At 47.7% G+C, this 26,174-nt stretch overlaps 1 protein-coding gene across 1 annotated transcript in view; it reads right to left on the bottom strand.

Annotated features, from left to right (window-relative positions):
- MTHFD1 (methylenetetrahydrofolate dehydrogenase, cyclohydrolase and formyltetrahydrofolate synthetase 1) overlaps positions 1 to 26,174 on the bottom strand; it is a 177,475-nt gene that overhangs the window by 108,582 nt on the left and 42,719 nt on the right. Inside the window, exons 9-10 of the mRNA XM_082275758.1 lie at positions 11,495 to 11,622; positions 10,747 to 10,844 (exon numbers count right to left, since the gene is read on the bottom strand). Coding sequence (XP_082131884.1) covers positions 10,747 to 10,844; positions 11,495 to 11,622 — 226 coding nt within the window. The remainder of the gene's footprint in view (positions 1 to 10,746; positions 10,845 to 11,494; positions 11,623 to 26,174) is intronic.

Here is a 26,174-nt window from a genome sequence, read left to right as displayed (position 1 = left end):
TGTCTCTTGTGCCATAAATGCATCCTTCGGTCTGTCAGCGCGGCTCAGTGAACATTTATGGCCCCTGATTCGTGCCGCAGTGATGTAACTTGTGCACATGCATAGGACTGGTGTCATTGCGGCCTGGGCTATCAAGAGGCCGAATGCACGGGACACGGAAGGAAGACCAGGGTGAAGGTGGAAGTGCCGGGGTCCCACCGAATCAGTCTCAGTGCTGTGCTGGAGGACACCATATGACTGGTAAGTCTGCCATAATGTACTAATATGCTGTGCATACTAGTACATTATGGCGTAACCCAACTGGGGGGCCTGAAAAAAAATAAAATAAAAAATTATAGCAGACTTTACTTCCGCTTTAATGCTTGGAGTTTGTCAGAATTTGTGGGGGTTTTTTTGTTCACCCGCCTCTTGAGGATTGACCACAAATTCTCTATGGGATTAAGGTCTGGGGAATTTCCTGGCCAAGGACCCAAAATGTTAATGTTTTGTTCCCCAAGCCACTTAGTTATCACTTTTGCCTTATGGCAAGGTGCTCTATCATACTGGAAAAAGCATTGTTAATCACCAAACTGTTCTTGGATGGTTGGGAGAAGTTGCTCTTGGCGGACGTTTTTGTACCATTCTTTATTCATGGCTGTGTTCTTAGGCAAAATTGTGAATGAGCCCACTCCCTTGGCTGAGAAGCAACCCCACACATAAATGGTCTCAGGATGCTTTACTGTTGGCATGACACAGGACTGATGATAGGGCTCACCTTTTCTTCTCCGGACAGGATTTTTTCCAGATGCCCCTAACATTTAGAAAGGGAATTTATCAGAGAAAATGACTTTACCCCAGCCCTATCCCTTTATCTTTGGCAGAATATGAGTCTGTCTCTGATGTTTTTCCTAGAGACAAGTGGCTTCTTTGCTTTCCCACTTGACACCAGGCCAAGTCTTCGCCTCACTGTGTGTACAGATGCACTTACACCTGGCTACTGCCATTCCTGAGCAAGCTCTGCACTGGAGGTGCCCCGATCCTGCAGCAGAATCAACTGTAGGAGACGGTCCTGGAGCTTGCTGGACTTTCTTGGGTGCCCTGAAGCCTTCTTCACAAATGCAGAGGAAATTTTTTTTTTATAGGATTAAGTTACATTTCATGGCAAAGAGGGACTTTGCAATTAATTGGAGTTCATCTGATCACTCTTCATAACATTCTGGAGTATATGCAACTCGCCATCATAAAAACTGAAGCAGGAAACTTTGTGAAAAATAAGATTTGTGTTATTCTCAAAACTTTTGGCCATGGCTGTACTCTGTACAAATAAATGGCCAGCTCTGCCACTGCTCCTATGCAAGTGCTCATCTAACCAGTCACATGTGAATAGAGCTTCCGACTGGTCTTGTATGCAGCTATAACAGAGTGTTGCTTTGTCCAGAGGCAAATTTTAGCCATCTCTGAATGCAGCAAACTATCCACAGCTAAACTTCCATTTGAATAGCATAAATCAGTTAAATACATTTCAGGTGCATCAAAATTCTTGCTGTGTGTGTGGAAGCAGTGGTCTCTTCGCAGATGTCCAACACACCCCCTGCTGAGCTCTCCAATCAGCAGCGATCGCGAGATTGAAGTGTTCCAGCCCTGACTCAGCTGCCAGTATGTCAGACCTCTGAAGCCAGACCGCTGCTTTCCAACAAAAGTTATTCTCTGTAAGCTGCCGGCATGGGGCAGGCTTTTTAAAAAAAAAAAAAAAAAAAAAAAAAAAATCAGACTGACTTCTTTCTAAAAAGAAAAACCACTAAGATTTTACAAACTTTGTTTTGATTCAGCCGAAATGCATTGAGTGGCTTTTCTCAATTTACAAAAAAAAAAAAGGGAAGGTTGACGCTTCATAGAGTTCTGAACATTGCTACAATGAAAGGGTATGTGCTGTAGGAAAGTGTGCCACGGCTTGATTTCAGAGCTAAAAGTTAATATTTAGTCCCAGTTCAGACTTCTGCGATGCGGGGGAATGCTGCGAATATGCAGCGTTGTCCCGCATCGCATCAGCACCACTGGCAGTTCACACTGCCATATGCAATACACAGGGGGTGTCAATTAAAAGTTAACGACACCCACAGTTGAGATCGCATATTGCAGTGCGATCTGCAAGTTCACACAGAATCAGATCGCACTAGTGTGAAGCACCATGCAATCCGATTCTGCTGCGGATAAAAAAAAAAAAAAAAAGTCATAAAAGTGTATGGCTGAAATTTGCACTGCACAGAGATCGCATGTAATTTAGGAGAAATGTGCTCCGAATTACATGCGATCTCTTTGATCGCACTAATGTGAACCGGCCCTTAGAGCTGCTAAAACCTGGACAAATAAAAAAAACTCTAAGAGAACCTTATCAGAAGTTTGAGGGAAAAACCCCCACTAAACTCACGCCTGGTGAGGTGTTCTTGGCATTGCAAAGTGAAATTCATAAGACAGGTCCTCACCCCCTGAAAGCAAGCTTTTAGGACAAGGAGAAGGCTTGACCTTTATGGAGCTTCTCTGTGTGTAATCAGTGGAATCTTGCCAGGGGCTGTAAATAATGATACCAATCAACAGCCAACGTCCCTACTGTTCACATATAACGACTCATCTGAGTGGTTACATGTGAATAGAGCCTCCAATCAATCCTGGACACAGACAGTGTAGGTCCAGGACCAGTAGTTTTTGCAGAATCTTGCCGCAGCTAATCATCTACTTTGTATGCAGCCATAGCACATAGTGTTGCTGCAACCAGAGGCGACATTTAGCAATTATTCAGCCAAGACTGAATTATTCAAAGGAATATATGGAGACAGCAAAATACCTGCGAGAATGTAACCCTTTCCAATATTTACAAGGCTTTTTTTCTTTCTAACGAAAAAGGTTTGACTAGTGCTTCACAATTACAGGTTTCGCTTTCACGTGATGCATCTAAAAATAAAGCCGTTGACACCTTTGATGGAATGTGATGTTGTCCTTGGAGCTATTCTTTAACAAACCTCCATGACTGTAGGTCACCGCATGCATATATAATTTATTTATAATATTGCACAGCTTGCCTTTTCTTCACATTGCTGGTAACGCCATTGTTTCACCCTGCTCCATGCAGGAACTGTCAAGGACCAGGTCTTGGGGCAGACAGCATCTGTTCTGTTTAGGTGAAGAATGCCACTTGCCGCTGGAGATGTTCACTTTGACTATTAAGAGTAGTTGGTCACCGTTTGGAATATGGTTTACTACAACCACTATTTACAACTCCTTTAATGCTTTTGCATCCATGAGGGAACTCACTTAACTACCCAACACTGCAACCAATGGGCGCAAGTCTCCCCACTCATCTATGGATAGCCTCAATATATCTCATAGAATGAGTCACACTAAAGCCTAGTAAACACTAGCAATTTTTTTTTTTTTCAAGGAAAAGGGAAAAAAAAAAAAAAAAAAAAAAAACAGGCATCAGAATAACGCCCAGTGTTCGTAAATTATTGTAATATCCTTACGTCTAGAATTTCAGCATCAGCCCCCATCCTTTAATGCACATCTAAACACAAAATATAAAATATACTGCATCTGGGGCTAAAGTTTTTTTTTTTCCCCCTTTATTTTGCACCTGGTGGTTCCAACAGTAACACATGTGCTACCTAAGTGTAACACTTACTCACTGTAAGGAACAGTATTTTCACGCTAGGACAGAAAGTGGGTTAGGACTATAGAACACCTTGTGTCAGAAAGTTAGGGAAAATGTGCTTTAGGCCAATACGACAAATGTAAGTCATATTAAACTGGTAAAAGTACATTTGTTGGTACTTTCAAAGCCAGTTCAGTATTTTTATTTGATCCTTTGAATACCGTTTTACAGAATGTCTACATGTATCCTATTAAAGGAGTAGTATACCACTTTTTGACACTTTTAACTACAGGTAAGCCTATAATAAGGCTTACCTGTAGGTACAATTAATATCTCCTAAAGCGGAATGGTTTAGGAGATATTTGCACTGCATGCAGCCGCTCACGCGAGCGGCGCATGTGCTCTGGAGGTCCGGCGGACCTTCAGCTTTTCATGCCGGGAGCTTCCCGGAAAATAACTCCCGCGCGGGAGTGACGTCATCGCGGCTCCGGACAATCACAGCGTTGGCGCCGCCGAACCCGGAAGAGACGCCGAGGGCTCATGTCAGCTCCCACAGCGGTATCCGGGGGTCCATGTCGGGGCTTCGTTCTAAGGTAAGTAATACATAATGAGTTAGTATGCGATGAATACTAGCTCATTATGCATTTGTCTTGCAGGTTTTTTTTTTTTTTTTTTTTTTTTTTTTTTTAGGTTTACAACCGCTTTAATATAGACTACGTTTCTGCAGAAATGCTCTCCATTTACTACTCCTAACATACATAGTGGTAACTATATTTCGTTTTTATAATGGAAGAATTGTTCACTTCAGCTCCCTCTATTTATAAAAATAAAAAAAAAAGCGTTATATCTTATGCCTGGTACACACAACGGGATTATTGGCCGATTGGTCATCTGGTTTTTGCAAGCTAATCTCATATCGAAAATAAAGAGGTTACAAAAATTCTCGTACGCCAGATTAAAAAAAACAAACAGAAGTAATATGTCGTAGTGTATTCTATTTTCCAACGACAACTGTACTGGTTACACAAAAATAGTACGATCTGGTATCGTACGTGAAAAATGTTCATTTATCTGAGCGGATGCACTTCGAAAACTGTGTACGAATGATCACATTATCGTACGATCGTGTCAAAAGCGGTATTTTTTTTTACCATTTTCTGATCAGGTGCACGAGCCATTACCGTTCACTGCAAATTGATGGTGATTGGAATGATACACACCGCATTGTTAATTTACAGTTGACATTTCAGGAAATGTGCAATACACATTTCGGCCCAACTCCAGCAAACAATTATTCTTTACAGCAGGCATGTCCAACCTGCGGCCCGGAACCTCAGGGTAGCGCCTTTTAAAGCGCTTCGGCACCACTAATATTTGTTTGAGAATGTCAATGAACAGTGGGGATGCATCAAAGTACCAGACAAGGAAAACCCTTGCCCGCCTTCCAGAATTTACAGGTGCCAAAAGACACCTTCATCCCTGATGCTGTAGAATCATCTGCCATTTTTAAGATTTCCCACACTGACACTAAGTGACCCCCCCCAGCGCGCTTTCCCACGTGACTGCTGACGAGGCTACATCCTCCTCGCCATCAGAATGCAAAGACGCAGATCCACCAGGAGGGTCTGCGTCCGCAGCAGCCACATCTACCTCAGAATCTGATGATACTATAGAGGCAGGGGAAGGCATAGGGCTCTCTGCTAGTGGCATTTTTTTTTTTTTTTTTTTTTAAACTAAATCCACTTTTGACACAAGATTTCCCAAAACTGCTGTAAAAGCAGACAGGAGCTGCGGCCCGGAGGGCTGTAGGTGAGATTTGGTCCTGGGACTCCATAATCACTTAATGCAAAAAAAAAAAAAAAAAAACAAAAACAAAAAAAAACAACAAAAAAAAAACAAAAAAAAAACAAAAAAAAAATAGCAGGGTCACTTTAAGAAAAGTTGCAAAAAACAGCAATCCCCACCGCTGCACCACAAGTCCCAGCTCTAAGAGCCTGCAGGATGGTGAGAGAGGAATACCTATAGGGACCCCTGGAACATACCACCACAACGATCTGGAGGCCGTAGAAACAATCTGGTGCAGAACCGGACCAAAAAACCTGGGTCATGCCTAGGGCCACCCTAGCTTCTCCCTTGCTGTCCAGCAATTTTGGACTCCAAGAAAATGGCAACTCCACGCATTCCTATGGGAACTACCAAAACATGGCTGCCCATGCATTCCAATGAGAAACTTAAATTAATGCAGGCCTGAAAACTACAGCAAAATGGCAGCCCCCTCTGCACTCCATGCGGTCTTCAGGAAGCCCCCCAGGGTGATCATTAGACAGTGGCATCAGTGGGTCCCCAGGAGACCCCACCAGGACAAAACTCCCCACCAGCCGAACTGCCGCAGCGGCCACAAAACATCTGCCCTCCAGGAGGTAGGAACCTGTTGTGAGGGGGGGGGGGGGGGGGTACAGACCTAAGGCGGGTCTGGTAACAAATCAACAAGAGGCCAGGGAAACCAAGGGGTACCTGAGAGTCCGACTTTCCCAGGGAGGGGGCCACGTCCACCCTCAAGACTGCCAGAGAACTAAGGGGACAGTTACTCTCCATACCATGGCATCACGTGGGCACCATTTCGAACAGACTAACTTATCACCTGGGGTAGGGGGTGCTGACAACCAGGGGGTATGCTGCAACTCAGGGCATCCCATGCCGTGTGCGTCCCGGCGAGGTGTTTCACTCGCAGTCCAGCCCCCGACCATTGGGGCTGTCGTGGCCTAGTGCTGGACTATAACCTGCTCACGCACGCTAGCCAGGCTGGGAGACCTTAAGGATCTAGGAAATCCAGTCTAAAACCAAGCCGGCTGTTTGCTTGTAGTTCTCTCAGGAAAAAACTTTTAAAAAAAAAAAACTAAGACCGAAGTCCCAGCAGGGAACTAGGTCCTACTCCTAGACTATGCAGAAACAAACTGAAGGTTATAGCAGAGTATGTGGGTGTATGCCTGTAGGGACTGCCCCATAGGCATGGTAAAGTTTTTTCCTGCCTAGTATCCTACTCCTGTGGGGGGGGGATCATAACCCAATGGTCAATAAGAATATGGAGCTGCATTTGTCAATGAACGATAGAGAAATCTGGTGTAACTCCCCAAAGAAACAAAAAAAAAGTTTTTTGTGTCAAAGCTTAAATTGAACAGTTTTAGTAAATCAACTGCAAGGTTTGTTGCATTGTAGGCTACCTAAAAACCTAATATACCCAAGCCATCACACAATTGTGAAGTAACCATTTGCCTCCACAAATAAAGTGCTTCATACAAAAAGTCAAACTGACTAAATTGGACATAAACTGCCCACAGTACCTATTAAGAACACTATAGACCAGACTATTAAAAAGGTCAATCCACCCAAAAATGCTTGTTCATGAAAAGGGGAAGGCGGGGGGCTTCATTTATGTATTATGGATTTCCAGAGCGATATGTCATGACCTGGCTTTAATCCCCCCTCACCTTACAGTGTTTGGTATTCCTGCCTTTATAAATGTGTTCTCTACAATATAAAATAAGAACTCAAGAGGAAAAGTCATCACCCCTAAAGAATCCAAAGAACTGTTAGGTGGCTCCATCAAAAATGGAAATGTATGTTTTGGATGGACTTGTGATGTGCATCGTGCTTTTAGGCTACTCCAGGTAAGGGAAAGGACATATTAGGCACACTTTATTTTATAATGCAGTAAAAAGGGACAACAAGAACCCAACCAAGACTAACCCTTCAGACAGAACCAAAATAACCCACATAATATACAACATACAATGTAATGTTTTCTGTACAAAATACATCACTAGTAATACGAGGTTGTTTGACAGTGACCAACATTAATTTACAAAGTGAACATGACCAGAGGCAATCGAATTGACATAAGATTTAGGAACAGATATTTTGTAGCAAGAGTAGAGGTGAAACATCGGGGTTACCTGTAAAAGAAAAACATTAGAAATGGTGATAAAGCTTAAAATGTAAACTGAATACACAGGATTACAGTAGATACAATGGTGCAATTGTGGATGAGCCATGGATATATACTGAATATTACAAAAGGATAATGAAAAGAGAAAACCAGAGCAGAGAGTAAAAGCGATAGATCAATTACTGCTACAACAGGAGGGATGATAGTAGAAGTAGATCTATTAGCACTACACAAAAATATGTAGCAATCATCTTCATAAGAGTTCAGGTGAAGGGGGGTTTGTATTTTTATAAAGTCTATAATCACCATTCTTGTTATAACTACAGGAGATATAAATGGTCAACGTCTACCAAAGACTGAAATATTTTAGGATTTGGGTTGCCTGGCTTTAACTTAAGGTCTCTACAATTCAGACAGTTTACTTGCCGCCTCTTTCTGGAGCAGTTGTAACTGGCACAGGGCAGCCTAATAAATTTGCCATGTCAAGTATGAGTTAAAAGAAGTATGGGAATTGGTTTTTTTTCATTCATCCTTACATAGCTGGATGCAGCATCTGTCCGCCCCCGCCCCAGCTTGAATGAGCAATCTAACACCGCAGATCACTCAGTTCTCACAGTTCCCTGAGCAGAGAGCTGGTGACCATGCTCACTGGAGCGCTGGGCTGTGGAGGGGGCAGCAGCGGCCGGCTCAGGCTCCCAGCAGCTCACTGAGAGGGTGATCTGGGTGGTAGTCCAGGCATATGGGCAGATCTCGATGTCATTGATGTGATCTTGCCCGAGCGGCGCAATGACATCAGCAGACTAATGCCCAGGTCACAGGAATGCAAAACGATCTGTACTTCTGTGATCCACAGGAGAGGTATCGCCAAAGGAGCTATGGCTGTACTTCATGAAAAGTTCTAGGGAGTTAAGCATTTAAGGGACACTGTTACTCATTTTAAAAATTTGCATATAAAAGCATGCAAAAATTTGGTATTTGAAAATGCTTATTTGCAGTTTTTACCTTTTTTCAGTTTGCATGCAAGTTTGCCTTTGGGCTTACTAGAAATATGACTTCTACAGTGGAGTCACTTCTCTAGTATTGCCCTCTTCTTTCCTGGGAGTGTTTAGTTTCTCGGTTCGGGTCCAGCTCCTCTGCACCTTCCTTTACCTCCCTTCACAATCTTTTATGTAGCTACCAGGAGAGCAGCAAAGTGGAGTACTATAAAGTGTCACGTAAGTGCAAGCTCTGAGCCTTCCTAGGCTGCCAACATATCCAAGATGGTGGTGCCCACTAGCAGTCACAGGTATTATGAACACAAGGGAGGTTTTTACAAGGGAAAAAAAAAAAAAAAATCAAGTACATTAAAGTAGAAACTTTTTTTTTTTTTTTTTTACATTTTGGATAGAGCAGGGAAGATTTTTTTACCCTGCAATTTAAGGGAATTCATTGGGGACACCCAGGTCAGCAGAACTAGTATCCCCATTGAAAGATTTCTCCTCTATTACTTAACAGCCCAAAATTTGGGGATTTTCTTTTACTTACAGTTTTAATGAAAATGGTAAACAGGACAAAAAGAGGATGAATCTCTGGAATGAGGGCACAGAGCAAAAAAAACTGACAAGCATACTAATCCCTCTCCAAAAGTTTTGCCTTTAGTTGTACTTTAAAAGCACATATTGTTGACAAGGAATGGTCTGATAAAGAGGGTCCCAGGAGCTAGATTAAAGCTGAACTACACTCTCTCAATCAACATTAATTAATCCTTATTCTGCTCGCATTAGTAAATAGATATATTCTATTTAGTTAAAAACTTTATATTCTTTTTTTTTTTACATCTTCAGTTGCTTCGTTGTTTCTGGCCTAGGTAAAATGCTATATATTCCATTGGCTCGCAGCTAAGCACACCCTTGTGCCTGCATGCCTGTGCCATGGGCAAATGGATTCCAGGAAGTAAACTACATGAATCATCTGCCCCTACCTAAGATGGCAGTGGCAAGAAATGCTAGAGGGTGTTTTTCAAAGTGACTTCTCAACAAAAAAAAGCTTAAAGACATAGATGGATGGGGAGCTTGCTAAAAAAAAAAAAAAAAAAAAAAAAAAAAAAAAAAAAAGATAAATGAAATCAAATACAATCAAGTTCCACTTTAAGGTTATGGGTGTGGGGGGGGGGGGGGGTGTTAAAGTTTTAGGGTTTGGTCAAAGAGGTAGGAGGCAAATAAGGTAAAACTAAAAAGGCACCCCCCCCATTTCAGATAGCTGTCAGGGGTTACAACACTCCCTTACTCTATTTTTTTCCCCCTTCACTTTGTCTTCTAGCCAAAACTGGAAGCGAGAGGAAAATTCCTTGAACGTGAGGGAATCCGGTTGTCACCAGAACTAGTGTTTCCATTGGAAATTTCTCCTTTTTTCCAGTTCTGGTGAAAACCTAAAACGTGGGGTTTTGTTGTACCTCACTTTCAGAAATTGAACAGGACAAATAGAGAGGGTGAATCTCCCTAACAGATGCTCAGAAAGAAAAAAATACCTGACAGGGTTTCTAATCCCTCTCCACTCCCAAAACAAAAAATAAAGTGTTTTGCCTTGAGTTATACTTTGCTTTCAACAAAGTTAGCTCTGTGCCAAGTCTTTCAGCATTGGAAAAGTTTTAATAGTGTCTTCTCCTAGTGTCGATTCACACTATGGTGACACGACTTCGGGGCGACTTGAACAAGTCGCCATGCACCGCGACTTCCACGGACTTCACATAATGGAAGTCGCTCCTATTAGAACGGTTCCCATAGCACAGAATGGAGACGACCAAGTCGCCTGACAAGTATGGGTAGTGTGAACCGGCACTTACTTCCCCAGACACTACAGCAATATGTAAGAGTTACACAACAAATGCGCCCAATGTGTGCCGGACCACTCACAACTTCATTAACCAAATCTTGTACATGCAGCATACTTCTGTTATTATTGGTCAGTGTCTCAGACAGGCAAGTTTTGTAGTTGAAGAGCAGATTAAATGGTATTTGCAGAAAAATATTCATACTTCTGCTTACATGAGCTCAGCATTCAAGAACAGTTACTTGTGAGCTTGGATTGATAAAGCCTGGAACAAAGAGGACTGAAGGCGATACCAGCTCCAATAGTCAAACCTGGAGAATGAAAAATGACAGCAAGCGTACTGCATGTGTAATAGAGAAGAAGTTACCTGGGAACTGGTGTTTGCACCTGGAGCTTGGTGTATTCTACACTCCACGCATGGGGATCATGGCGTTCCAAAAATCGCTTTGCACTTTCAACCGTATTCTGGAAAGAGCAGTGACATCATGAGGGGCAGCCAAAGTAAGGGGGGGGGGGTGAATTAAAAAAAATAAATACTTGTCCCATATTAGGCTCATTCACATTGCCAGATAAAACATTTACACGCTTTTTCCGCATGGAGAAAAGACCCTGTGTAAAATGTGCGACTATGAACGTGTAAAAATCTGCAACTACTTTTTATGCGCAATTAAACGCAGTGCATATTATGTAGATGCAGCAGTGGTATATGGGCTCACTGATAACTATAGTGCTGTGATTAGATGCAAAAAAAAAAAAAAAAAACTGCTGTACGCATCTTTTTTTTTGTTTTCGTTTGTGTGAATGAGCCCTTAAGGCTGCATTCACACTTGAGCATTTTTTTTTTTACCATGATTTTCAGACGTTTTTGGAGGCAGGCATTGACATCAAAAACGCTGGTAATCAGCCCAAAAAGAAGCTCATGTACTTTTTTCAGCTACAGGCGTTTTGCTTCTGGCGTTAAAACGCTCAGATGTGAACAGGGGCCATTTAAATGAATGGGGTTTTACTTGTTGGGCATTTTGGAACGTTTTTTTGAGCGTTTTTGGAGCTAAAAACGCTCAAAAAAGCCCAGGTGTGAATGGAGCCTTAAAGTACCTCCATTAGAATTTACCTACCTCCATGAGCATGGCGACAGTCATAGGGCCAACACCACCCGGCACCGGAGTGATGTAGGATGCCTTCTCCTTTGCTTCTTCATATGCCACGTCACCAACTACACGTTTACCAGAGGGCCTTGAAGGATCTAGAAAAAAATGAATTTTTGTAAAATCTTACCTGTAAAATTCCTTTCTCTGAGTCCTCCGACAGTCGCCGCCTCTTCATATTCGTCACCGATGGGGTTATTGACCTTTGCTCCGTAGGAGTAGCTAGGCAACAGAATATATTAATATCAAAGCTTTTAGCATATCCCACCCCCAGGGGGTGGTCCCCTCAGTCAATACCTCCCCGCTTCCTGCATACCAACTCAGTTTCAGTAGAATAGCAGTAGAGTATATAAACAAACCCCAAAAGAGGGGCGGGGGCGGCGACTGTCGGAGGACTCAGAAAGGAATTTTACAGATAAGATTTTACAAAAATTCCGTTTTCTCTTACGTCCTCCGACAGTCGCCGCCTCTTCATATTCGTCACTAATGGGGACGTCCCAAAGCAGTGAAGACATGAGGGGTGGGAAAACAGCAGCCACGCCTAAAGCAACGCAATACCCACATCAGAGAAAGGAACCTTACCAAAGAGAACCAACTGGGCAACAGGAAAAACGTGCTCAACAGGAGCAACAACCCAGGAAAAAACAAGTAACCTAGGGGTAAAAACACCCCAACAGCCAAGGGCCCAAACAAGGGACCCTAAGGCACCGCCGCACTAAGGACTTTACGGCCAAAAGAAGCATCTGCCGATGCCTGAACATCCACTTTGTAAAATTTGGAGAAGGTGTGAACGGACGACCAAGTCGCCGCCTTACACACCTGGGCCACAGAAGCCCGATGATGACAGGCCCAAGACGTACTCAGAGATCTGGTAGAGTGCGCCTTCACAGGCACGGGAGGAACCTTCCCCCTCAAAGCATAGGCCTGCTCAATGGTCTGTCTGATCCATTTGGCGATGGTAGAAGCCGACGCCGCCATGCCCTTCCGAGGTCCCTCAGGAAGGACAAAGAGAATCCGACTTGCGAAAGGATTTAGTCGATGACAGGTAAACCCTGATCGCCCTAACATCCAAGGAATGTAAAGCCACCTCCTTCGGATGCTTAGGCTTCGCGCAAAGCGAAGGCAAGACAATGTCCTCATTGAGGTGAAATTCAGAAATTCTCTTCGGAAGAAAAGATAGGTTAGCTCGCAAGACCACCTTATCCAAGTGAATCACCAAATACGGAGACTTGCAGGACAAGGCCGCCAGCTCCGACACCCTGCGAGCCGAAGTAATCGCTACTAAGAAGGCAACCTTCTTGGACAACAAAGACAACAAGATCTCCCTGATATTTTCAAAAGGAGCATGTTGCAACACGGACAGAACAAGGTTCAAATCCCATGGAGGCAAAGGCGCCCTCCTAGGAGGGACCAAATGTCGCACCCCTTGAACAAAGGTGCTAACCAAAGAGTTAGACGCCACAGGACGCTGAAAGAGAACGGCCAGCGCAGAAATCATACCCTTAATCGTGGCCAATGCCAAACGCTGGTCCACGCCCGTTTGAAGGAAAGCCAACACTCTCGATACCGAGTATGAGCGAGGGGAATACCCCCTGGACTCACACCAGGCAAAATACACCTTCCAAGTACGGTAGTAAATCTTCCCTGAAGAGGCCTTCCTGGCCTTGATCAAAGTGGGAATGACCTCAGGGGAGAGACCCCTATCCTTCAGGACCTGGCTTTCAACAGCCAGGCCGTTAAAGCCAGCGACTAAAGCAGGATGGAATATCGGACCTTGAGACAGAAGGTCCGCTCGAAGAGGCAGACGCCACGGAGCGTCGACCGCCAGATTCACGAGGTCTGCGTACCAAGACAGGCGAGGCCAGTCCAGAGCCACCAGAATCACCGTTTTCGGTTCCGAGGCCAACCTGCGAAGGAACCTGGACAGCAGCTGAATCGGTGGAAAGGCATACATCAGGCGATACTGATGCCAGGGCGTCACTAACGCGTCCGAGGCGTCTGCCCGAGGATCGCGCATCGTTGCCACAAACCTTTCCACCTTGTGATTTAGAAGAGACGTGAACAGGTCCACATCTGGGGACCCCCACTTCACGCACAACATCTGGAAGACATCTGGGTGAAGGGACCATTCCCCCTGGTCCAGGGTCTGGCGGCTCAGATAATCCGCCTGCCAGTTTTCCACCCCCGGAATGTGAACTGCAGAGATCGCCGGGACGTGCGTCTCGGCCCAAGACAGAATGTCGGCTACTTCCTGAGCCGCCCGGGCACTCCTGGTGCCCCCTCGGTGGTTGATATAGGCCACCGCTGTGGCATTGTCCGTCTGCACCCGAACCGGACGGCCCTGAAGCCTGTCCGTCCAACGCAGAAGACAGATTTATCGCTCGCAATTCCAGAATGTTGATCGGAAGGGAGGATTCCTCCTCCAACCAAGTTCCCTGGGCGGACAAAACGCCCAGAACACCACCCCAGCCCGACAGGCTGGCATCCATGGTGATCACCGTCCACGACAAAGGACGAAATGACTTGCCCCCCGACACCGCCGGGGACTGGAGCCACCACAAAAGACCCCTTCGGGTGAGATGGCTTAACGACAGCCGCAGATCCAGAGATTGCGGACGCCCGTCCCACTTGGCCAGGACCTCCGCCTGAAGCTCCCGTGTGTGAAACTGGGCGAAGGGAATCGCCTCGAAGGCCGAAACCATCAATCCCAGACACCTCATACACGTCCAGAGGGACGAACACTGATTGTCCCTGAGGGACCTGACTTCGCACTGAAGTGTCCGAAGCTTGTCTTCCGGCAGGAAGACCTTCGCCTGAACAGAGTCCAGAATCATCCCCAGGTAGGGAAGACGAACCGACGGACACAACTTCGATTTTGGAAAATTTATCGTCCAGCCGAATTCCTGCAGAGTCTGCATCGTGATGGACAGGTCGTTCACCAGACCCTGACTGGTCGCGGACCGAATCAGGATATCGTCCAGATACCCCAGGACAGAAATGCCCTGGGCCCTCAGCAAAGCCAGAACCGGCGCAAGCACCTTGGTGAAAACCCGCGGAGCCGAAGCGAGACCGAAGGGTAACGCCACAAATTGATAATGATCCTCCGCAATGGCAAATCGAAGGAACCTCTGGTGACCCTCGAAAATGGGGATGTGTAGGTACGCATCCTTCAAGCCGATGGAGGCCATGAATTCCCCCGGAACCAGGGCAGCCACCACCGAGCGCAGGGATTCCATGCGAAACTTGCGAACCCGCACAAAGCGGTTCAGAGCTTTCAAGTCCAGAATCGGACGTACTTTGCCCTCCTTTCTGGGCACAGTGAACAGATTGGAATAGAACCCCTGAAATCTGTCCCGATGAGGCACCGGAACCACCACTCCCTGGGCCCGCAGGTCCCACACCGCCAGGTGCAGATCCCGCAAGCGCTCCGGAGTCAGCTGAAGGTTTGAGGGGAAAAACCTACCCGCCGGCCGAGAGAGAAACTTGATCTTGTATCCAGATCGAACAATTTCCTGAACCCACCTGTCCCGAATGCGGTCCAGCCAGGGTTGAAGAAAACCGAGCAAACGTCCCCCCACCCCAGAACTGGGTGAGGGCGTCCCTTCAGGCCGCATTATGGGCAGCGGATCCGGACTGGCCGGACTTCTGCTTACCCGCCCACGGCTTCTTCTGGGAGCCTTGGCCTTTGAAGGGCTTGCCCTTATAGTGCGACCAAAAGGCACGAAAGGACCCCTGAAAGGGCCTAAACGAAGCATTCTTACCGTGAACAAACTTATTCTTGTGAGATTGGGGCAAGAGAGAGTGCTCTTACCCCCAGAAATACCCTTTATCTGAGTATCCAAAGATTCGCCAAAAAGGCGAGATCCCGCGTAAGGGCAAGTTTACCAGAGTCTTGCGAGAAGATTGGTCAACCGACCAACATTTCAACCATATCAGGCGACGGTTCAAGACCGCCACACTAGAAAGACGTGCAGCTAAAGGGACTAAATCCAAGTCTGCATCACACAAATACATGACCCTGATGAATCTGATCCACCATAGCCAAAGTTGTCGGCGGGGCAGAGTCAGCCACCAGAGTGCGCTTGAGCACCTGCGTCCAATTCGCAATAGCCTGGGCTGCCATAATGGAAGCAAAAATAGGCTTCAGCATAGAGCCAGCAACTGTATAGGCATGACGGGCCAGAGATTCCAATCTCCTGTCCGTCGGGTCCCGGAACACCGGGGTATCCTCAGCAGGGATCGCAGTTGATTTATTCAAAATCGCCACCGCGTGATCCACCTGAGGCGGCACACACCAACGCTCATCAGTAGCTGATGTAAAGGGATAACGCAGTTTGAACCTACTCGGCACAGCAAAAGGCTTTTTTAAATTGCGCCATTGCTCATCAACCGCGCGGTGAAATTCCGTAGAGCAAGGAAAAACCTGCGATGTTTTGCGTTTCCTCTGCGTCCCATAAGAGGACATCAAAGCAGGAGGACATGGTTCATCCTGCAAATGCAGCGTTTGCTTGATAGAAGCAACTAACTCATCCATGAGTGCAAGCTCTTCAGACGAGCCAGGGGGAGAATTATCAACCCCTTCCACCTCAGCCTCCCCGTCAGACCCCACAAGGTCTAGGGATGAGTGAGACCCTGAGAAGGGCACTCCAGCCATAGCAGCCCCATCGCCCTCTGAATCAGAGGAAATAGACACCCTGGGCCGTTTTGTGGATCGATCAGCCACCAGCATCTGCACCTGAGCAGCTAAGTTAGCCACAATAGTGCCCAGATCAGCCCCCTCGGGGGAAGCAGCAGCCTCTTGGCCCCCCACCAGGGTGGGAGGAAACTTGCAATCCTGAGAATCCATGCCCCAGCAAAAAAATTAATAAAGGGTACTGCCCCTTTAAGATCGCGGCGAGCGCTGCCCACCGCACCCACTGAACACACCGACCCCCACAGGGATAAGAAACTGGGCAAGGAATACAGGAAAAAAGGAGATATAAAACCTGGAGAGCTCACACAGGCTGCTGCACCGATCGCTGTCCCAGAGGAAAAGGAAGTGATGCAAGACTGACCGCCCCTATGAAGCCTCTGCAAGGCTACACAAACATGGCCGCTCGGCTGAGGACAAAACCCTGGGCAAAGAGAACATGGCGCTGACATGTGGGATCGATCGCCGCTCAAAATGGCGGCGTTTGGCGCCAAAAAAGTTGTGCAGTACCTCACAGGACCTGGCACCATAATTTTTGCCCCAGAAAAATGGCAGATCGCCGCACAGCATGTCTAAAATCTCACTGCTTCATATGACACCCAGCAGAGCGGGAGAGCCCCCCCTCACAGCCCACACACAGGCAGCAAGTGCACACAGGAGCTGACAGGGAGCACAGCAGCCACACAGACATGCAGGGTCACACAGTCCCAGACTGACACCCAAAAAAGACAGGTCCCCACATAGAGAAACACTTACCAGTCCGGATGGCGTGGGGAGCCTGCTCCAGCGACCAAACCGCAGTACTGAGGACAGGGAGTGTCGCAAGCATGACGCAGTGGAGTTGCGGTGCGAAACCGCAATGGCGTCCAGTGAGGTAGCCACCTCACCGATAGCATCCCTGCAGCGAACAGGGATGGGTCGTTCAATGTGCCAGGGCAAAACCTAAGCTGAACGCTCAATGGCAGGCTGGGAAGCCCCTGGCCCTGAGCCCTGGGATCCAGGGTGGCCAGACAGACCCAGCTCCGCACGATCATCTTCATCAGAAGAACTATCGCTGGAAATAAACAGCTAAGTAAAAGAAAGAGAAAAAACTTCAAATAAAATCAAAAAAGAGAAAAGTGGCTGAGACTAAGAGCCCCAGCACAGGAACAGCCTGCGTACTCCTGAGCTTGGCATATGAAACTGAGTTGGTATGCAGGAGCGGCGAGGTATTGACTGAGGGGACCACCCCCTGGGGGTGGGATATGCTAAAAGCTTTGATATTAATATATTCTGTTGCCTAGCTACTCCTACGGAGCAAAGGTCAATAACCCCATTAGTGACGAATATGAAGAGGCGGCGACTGTCGGAGGACGTAAGAGAAAAATAAATAAATTAAATCAATCATGTATTTGCTTTTATTAAGTTGTAGATTTATTAAATACAAAAACAGAGCAATCACACAAAAGGTCTCACAGATGTGGCTAAACCAAGGACTAGTGGGTTGTTATTGAATACATATATTTTTTAGAAACAATCTTTGCACTGCAGAAAAAAAAAAAAAAAAAAAAAAAAAAAAAAGTTACAAGTTTACCTGCCCAGGGATTTTTTTTTTTTTGTGCAGCTGTTTTTGTAACAGAGACCCCCTGTCACACTGCATTGTCAGGGGACCCTTATTTTCCCCAAGTGCAGCAACTGCACATTTGGTTTAGCTGTGAACATTGGAGTGAGAGCAATTATTCTAAAACCATCATTCACATATAAGCCTGGACATGTTTGGTATCCATTTACTCAACGCAACCTAATCTTTTATTTATTTGACAAGATTTGTTACTGGTATAATACTGGTTTGTGGACATTAACCTTAAATACACTAAAATTACGCCCAAAAATATAGGACTTGAGAAACAGTTGTGCAAATATCATGCAAAAAAAAACGGAATTTTTGTAAAATCTTACCTGTAAAATTCCTTTCTCTGAGTCCTCCGACAGTCGCCGCCTCTTCATATTCGTCACATATGGGGTATTAGACTTTGCTCCGAAGGAGTAGCTAGGCAACAGAATATGTTAACAATAAAGCTTTAACATATCCCACCCTCAAGGGGTGGTCCCCTCAGTCAATACCCTCCTACTTCCTGCAACCATATCTCAGTTTTAGTGGAATAGCAGTAGAGTATACATACAAACCCCAAAAGAGGGGCGGGGGCGGCGACTGTCGGAGGACTCAGAGAAAGGAATTTTACAGGTAAGATTTTACAAAAATTCCGTTTTCTCTTACGTCCTCCGACAGTCGCCGCCTCTTCATATTCGTCACATATGGGGACGTCCCAAAGCAGTGCAAACATGAGGGGTGGGAAACGCATCCGCGCCGAAAGGCAACGCAGTCTCCACATCAAAGAAAGGAACCTTACCAAAGGAAGGAACTAGCTGGGCAACAGCAAAAATAAGTGCTCAACAGGAGCAACAACCCAGGAAAAGACAAAAAACCAGGGGATACAAAACTTATCCCAACAGCCAGGAGTCCCCAACAAGGGACCCTAGGGAACAGCCGCACTAAGAACCTTGCGGCCAAAGGAAGCATCCGCCGATGCCTGAACATCTACTTTGTAGAATTTTGTGAAAGTGTGCACGGTCGACCAAGTCGCCGCCTTACACACCTGGGCTACAGAAGCCCCATGACGACAGGCCCAAGACGTACTCAGAGATCTAGTAGAGTGCGCCTTCACAGGCACAGGGGGAACCTTCCCCTGCAAGGCATAAGCCTGTTCAATGGTCTGCCTGATCCATTTGGCAATGGTAGAGGCGGAAGCCGCCATGCCCTTCCGAGGACCCTCTGGAAGAACAAACAAGGAGTCCGTCTTTCGAAAAGACTCAGTCGATTTAAGGTAAACCCTAATCGCTCGAACAACATCCAGAGAATGCAATCTCACCTCCTTAGGATGTTTAGGCTTCGTGCACAACGAAGGCAAAACAATATCCTCGTTAAGATGGAATTCCGAAACTCGTTTCGGCAGAAAAGAAGGATTAGGTCGCAAGACCACCTTATCCAAATGAACAACCAGGTACGGAGACTTGCAGGACAAAGCCGCCAGTTCCGACACTCTGCGAGCCGAAGTGATCGCCACCAAAAAGGCGACCTTTATGGACAACATAGACAACGAGATCTCCCTGATCTGTTCAAAAGGAGCACGTTGTAACACAGACAGGACTAGATTCAAGTCCCAAGGGGGCAAGGGATCCCTCCTAGGAGGAACCAGATGCCGCACACCCTGAATAAAAGTGCCAACCAAGGAGTTGGAAGCTACGGGACGTTGAAACAGAACGGCCAGCGCAGACACCTGACCCTTTATCGTAGCCAGCGCCAAACGCTGATCGACACCCGTCTGAAGGAAAGACAGCACACGGGAAACCGAGTACGTGCGGGGTGAAAACCCCCTGGACTCACACCAGGCAAAATAGGCCTTCCAAGTACGGTAATAAACCTTTCCCGAGGAAGACTTCCTCGCGTTGATCAAGGTATGAACAACCTCTGGAGAGAGACCCTTCTCCTTCAGGACCTCGGTCTCAACAGCCAGGCCGTCAAAGCCAGCGACTGTAAAGCAGGATGGTAAATCGGTCCTTGAGACAGTAGATCGTCCCGAAGAGGCAGACGCCAGGGGGCGTCGACCGCCAGATTCACGAGGTCTGCGTACCAGGACCGGCGAGGCCAGTCCGGTGCCACAAGAATCACCGTGCTGCGTTCCGAGTGTAACCTGCGAAGGAACCGGGACAGCAACTGAATCGGTGGAAACGCGTACATCAGCCTGTACTGATGCCACGGGGCCACTAACGCGTCCGACGCGTCCGCCCGAGGGTCGCGCGTCCTTGCCACGAACCTCTTCACCTTGTAGTTGAGGCGAGACGCGAACAGGTCCACATCTGGAAGACCCCACTTCGCGCACAACATCTGGAAGACAGCCGGGTGGAGAGACCATTCCCCCTGATCCAGGGTCTGGCGACTCAGATAGTCCGCCTGCCAGTTCTCCACTCCCGGAATGTGAACCGCCGTTATCGCCGGGACATGAGTCTCGGCCCAAGACAGAATGTCGGCCACTTCTCGAGCCGCTCGGGCACTCCTGGTGCCCCCTTGGTGGTTGATGTAGGCCACCGCCGTGGCATTGTCCGTCTGCACCCGAACCGGGCAGCCCTGCAGCCGGTCCGTCCAGCGATGAAGACAGAGCCTTATCGCACGCAATTCCAGAATGTTGATCGGGAGGGAAGACTCCCCCTCCGACCAGGTCCCCTGGGCGGACAGAACGCCCAGAACACCACCCCAGCCCGACAGGCTGGCATCCGTGGTGATTATCGTCCACGAGATCGGACGAAACGACTTGCCCCCGGACACCAACGGGGACTGGAGCCACCACAGGAGGTTTTCCCTGGTGCGATGACTCAACGAGATCTGAAGATCCAGAGATTGAGGTCGCCCGTCCCACTTGGACAAGATCTCCGCTTGGAGACCCCGCGTGTGAAACTGCGCGAAAGGAATCGCCTCGAAAGCCGAGACCATCAATCCCAGACATCTCATACACGTCCGCAGAGACGAGTTCGGAACGTCCCTGAGGGACCTGACTTCCTCCTGAAGAGTCCTGAGTTTGTCTTCCGGCAGGAAGACCTTCGCCTGCACCGAGTCCAGTATCATTCCCAGATAGGGAAGACGAACCGACGGACTCAGAGTCGACTTTGGAACATTTATCGTCCAACCGAACTCCTGCAGAGTTTGCATCGTGACAGACAGGTCCTTCTCCAGACCCTGACTGGTCGCAGACCGAATCAGAATGTCGTCCAGATACCCCAGGACAGAAATGCCCTGGGCTCTCAATAATGCCAGAACCGGTGCAAGCACCTTGGTGAAGACCCGCGGAGCCGAGGCGAGCCCAAAGGGCAACGCCACGAACTGGTAGTGATCCTCCGCAATGGCAAATCGAAGGTATCTCTGATGACCCTCGAATATGGGGATGTGAAGATACGCATCCTTCAAATCGATGGAGGCCATGAATTCCCCCGGAACCAGGGCAGCCACCACCGAGCGCAGGGATTCCATGCGAAACTTGCGAACCCGCACAGAGCGGTTCAGAGCTTTCAAGTCCAGAATTGGACGAACCTTGCCCTCCTTTCTGGGCACAGTGAACAGATTGGAATAAAACCCCCGAAATCTGTCCCGATGAGGCACCGGAACCACCACTCCCTGAGCCCTCAGGTCCCGCACCGCCAGGCGCAGATCCCGCAGGCGCTCTGGAGACAGTTGTAGATTTGAGGGAAAAAATCTGCTCTCTGGCCGAGAGAGAAACTCGATCTTGTAACCAGATCGAACGATTTCCAGAACCCATCTGTCCCGCACACGGGCCAACCAGGGCTGAAGAAAACCGAGCAAGCGTCCCCCCACCCCAAAACTGGGTGAGGGCGCCCCTTCAGGCCGAACTGTTATGGGCCGCAGGTCCGGATTGGCCGGACTTCTGTTTTCCAGACCAGGGCTTCTTCTGAGAGCCCTGGCCCTTGAACGGTTTGCCCTTGTAGTGCGGCCGAAAGGCACGAAAGGACCCCTGAGGGGGCCGAAAATTAGCATGCTTCTTCCCAGAAGCCCCCTTAGCCTTGGGGAAATGGGGCAAGAGAGTGCTCTTACCCCCAGTAATCCCCTTAATCAACACATCCAGGGACTCCCCAAAAAGGCGAGACCCATCATAAGGCAGATTGGCTAAGGTTTTACGTGAAGATTGGTCCACCGACCAACATTTCAACCAAACCAGGCGGCGAGACAACACCGCCACGCTGTGCACACGCGCGGCCAACGGAATCAGGTCCAGGTCCGCATCACACAGATACATGACACCCTGGTGGATCTGATCCACCATATCCAGGGTCGCCGCTGAGGCCGAATCGGCCACTAGGACGCGCCTAAGCATCTGCGTCCAACTTGCGATCGCCTGGGCCGCCATGAGAGAAGCAAACAGAGCCTTAAGCATAGAACCCGTAACAGAATAAGTATGACGGGCAAGAGACTCCAGTCTCCTATCCGTGGCATCACGGAAAATAGGGGATCCCTCTGCCGGGATCGCAGTGGCTTTGTTCAAAACCGCAATAGCATGATCTACTGGCGGAGGCACACACCACCGTTCATCAGTGGCAGGCGAGAAAGGATAACGCAGCTTAAATTTACTTGGTACCGCAAAAGGCTTGCGCAAATCGCGCCATTGGTCCTTAACAGCGCGCTGAAAATCAGCATTGCAGGGAAAGACCTGCGGCGTCCTGCGTTTTCTCTGCGTCCCATAAGCCGCCAAGGCAGCTGGGGGACACACCTCGTCCTGCAAACGTAGCGTCTGCTTAATGGAAGCAATCAACTCATCCATGATTGCAAGCTCTTCAGGCGAGCCAGGGGGAGAATTATCAACCCCCTCAACTTCAGCCTCTACCTCAGACCCCACTAGATCCAGAGAGGAGCGGGACCCCGATAGGGGGGTCCCCGCCAGAACAGCCCCATCACCTTCACCCTCAGAATCAGAGGACAGAGCAACTCTGGGCCGTTTAGTAGATTGAGCAGCCACCAGCATTTGCACCTGTGCAGCAAGGCCAGCCACAATAGTGGCCAAATCCCCCCCTGGGGGGGAAACAGCGGTCCCCTGGCTTTCCACCAAGACTGTGGGAAATTTGCCCTCCTGAGAATCCATTGCCCCTGTATGCCAGACAACCAAGGGTTAACTGCCCCCTTACAGCAAGCGCGGCAAGCGCAGCCCACCGCACCACACTCAGGCACAATGAGACCCCCACAGGGAATATACAGACTGAATACAGGCAATGGAACACAGGAATAGAAGGATAAAACCTGAGGAGACTCCGCTGCTGCTGCTGCCTCGATCGGTGCTTCCAGGAGAGAGGAAGTGATGCTGCCAGGGCGCTCTATGTAAGCCTATGGAGGCTACAAGAAAATGGCCGCCGTGCATGTAAACCATGCGGCCGGAGCGGGCGCCGGTAAAATGGCGCCGTTTGGCGCCGAAAGCGCCGCTCCACAGTGCATAAATCACACACAATATCATCCCATAATATGGATACATGTTAGATCGCCGCAGCGATCGCTGTATATGCCCCAACATGCCATTAAAAACATGCCCCACAGCACACAGCTCCTCACACTGCCCAGCCTGACATACTCAGTGTCATACAGCTCCCCCCCCCCCTTGCAGCCCACAGCATGCAGCCGAGAGATAGGGAGACAAGCAGTGTGATTAAAGGCAGGTTACACAGTCCCAGACTGAGACCCCCCCAGACAGACAGGTCCCCACATAGATACACTTACCTCACATGGCGTGGGGAACCCGCACAGGCGAACAAGCCGCTGCACATGAGGCAGGGAGAGTCGCTACTCAAGACGCACACAATGGCGGTTCAGAAACCGCACAGCGTCCGGTGAGGTAGCCACCTCACCAATCATCCCTGCACCGAACAGGGATGGGTCGTTCACCGTGCCAGGAGCGTTACCTGGCTGAACGCTCGATGGCAGACTGGGAAGCCACTGACCCACGACCTGCGACCAGGGGGATCAGCCCGAGACCCAGTCCGCATGATCCTCTTCGTCCGAAGAACTAACTAATGCTGACAAAAACAACAGCTAAGTAAAGGTAGAGAGAAAACTCAAACAAAATATCAAAAAGAAGAAAGAGTCTGGGACAAAAAGTCCCAGCACAGAGAGAGCCAGCCACTCCTGACAAGCTAGACATTAAAAACTGAGATATGGTTGCAGGAAGTAGGAGGGTATTGACTGAGGGGACCACCCCTTGAGGGTGGGATATGTTAAAGCTTTATTGTTAACATATTCTGTTGCCTAGCTACTCCTTCGGAGCAAAGTCTAATACCCCATATGTGACGAATATGAAGAGGCGGCGACTGTCGGAGGACGTAAGAGAAAGTTATAATTTGAGGGGTTAAAGAAATATTCTTGCTAACAATGCAAAATATTACCATGTGTGAGATGCAAAGAGGTTAAACATGTCCAGTTAGCACTCTTCTCAACACACAGAAGGAACAAAAGCAGTGATGTGATATCACTATGAAAACGTCACTGCACCAGATATCTAGATTCAAAAAAATAAAAAAGCACTGCATCCATGAGATTACTACATTTTAGCTACATTTGTAATCCCATTGTATACAACTGCATCATCTACTACAAATGTCCAACTGTGCAGCAGGCAAGTGGTATTCTGAAGCAGCTCAAAGGCTCACACAGGCAGCAAAAACAGACAGTTGAGCCAGAGTTTTACAGCAAGACACCCCCCCACCACCATAAGTTTGACCACTTGCAGAGCTCAATGGTAATGCACTACAGACCAAAGGCTTGGCTTGCGGTAGAGCATTTCAAAAGTTACCCTTAAGAGAGACTGCTCTGCTGCCATCTGAAAGGTGATCCACTGCACAATGCTTTTCACAGAACTATAGACACTCACCTAGGTGAAAGAGCTCTTAATACTTCAGTCAGAAGAAGAAAACAGACACGGTATACATTACAGAAAATTAAACTGGTAACGCTCTTCTGGCATGCATTTCTCTGAAGCCAAAGGCATGAATGTAAAGAAAAAAAAAAAGTGTTCCCACTCTTTTCAGTTATCTGCTGACCTATAGTCTCCTGAATGATCTCCATGTCACCTTAAAGTAAAGGCTTGTTTCTTTTTTTCCACATGTTATACGTACCTCCTCTGTGCAGTGGTTTTGCACAGAGCAGCCCGGATCCTCCTTCTCGGGTCCCCTGATGCTCCCTCCTAGCCCCTCCCTCCTGTCGAGTGCCCCCACAGCAAGCAGCTTGCTATGGAGGCACCCGAGCGGAGCCGCAGCTCCCTGTATCTATTCAGACACGAACCTGCCGTTCGGACCCCACTCGCTCTCCTGATTTCACAGCGGCACCAAGGCTGTGTCTCAGCCAATCAGGAGGGAGAGTACTGGACGGCCTTGAAGACAACGCTGGACAGAAATGGGGCTCAGATAGGTTTTAGGGGTGCTGGGGAGGCTGCTACACACAGGTTTTTTTTTTGTCTTAATGCATCAAGATAAAAAACCTGACTTTACAACTCCTTTAAAGTGGAAGTAAACTTGCTTTTTTTACCTCTAGGTAAGCACATAATAAAGGCTTACCTATAGGTAGTGTAAATATCTCCTAAATGTGCGCCATCTAGGAAATATTTACATTACATGTAGCCAGAGCCCTGTACAGTGAATGGCGGCTCCCAATTGCATGCGCAGGATTGACGTCATCACAGCTCCGGCCAGTCACAGGTCGGAGTCCGCAAACCTGGAAGCAAGACAGGTGAAGAGCGCCTGCAGCGCCGACTTCTTGGCGTGGGAGAGCTTCATTTTAAAAAGGTAATGTGCTAATTTGCGATACATACTAGCACATTAGGACTTTACCTTGAAGGGTTAAGGAAAAAAAAAAAAAAAAAAAAAGTCCAGCAGTATACAGTCCCTTTAATGTCCAGTGATCTGCAGCACAAACCGGTCCCACACTGCCTTCTGGCCGGTTGAATGGGACCAATCACCACACCTCACTCCACAGAGCTCAGTAACAAAACAAGAACTTCCAGTACAGCTACTATAAAAAAACAACTTGGTTCATAAACACAAGCACCTTGGGTCTAAATTAGACACCAGTGTCCTCTCTATAGGAGGACTTTGGTCTTTGGTGACGACCAAAAAAAAAACAAAAAAAAAACCGGAGTTGATAAATCAAAGCACCCTACTAAACGCACAAGGCATTTAAAAATGTAGCCACAAACACCACTTACTATAAACACAAGGATAAATATAAGTGAAAGTAATCCAGTCATTTGTGATGCCCAAGGAATTTGGGCCATTTGCATATTCATTTATAAACACTCTATTCTACAAGGGGACTGCAGACTATTGGTTACAAGGGAGTAGAAAAACTGTGGTGTCTTTTTTTATAAAAATACATTTTAA

The sequence above is a fragment of the Pelophylax lessonae genome (genome assembly GCF_965119305.1).
Source record: "Pelophylax lessonae genome assembly, chromosome: 13".
Lineage (NCBI taxonomy): Eukaryota > Metazoa > Chordata > Amphibia > Anura > Ranidae > Pelophylax > Pelophylax lessonae.
This window is presented reverse-complemented; position numbering and strand designations above follow the sequence as displayed.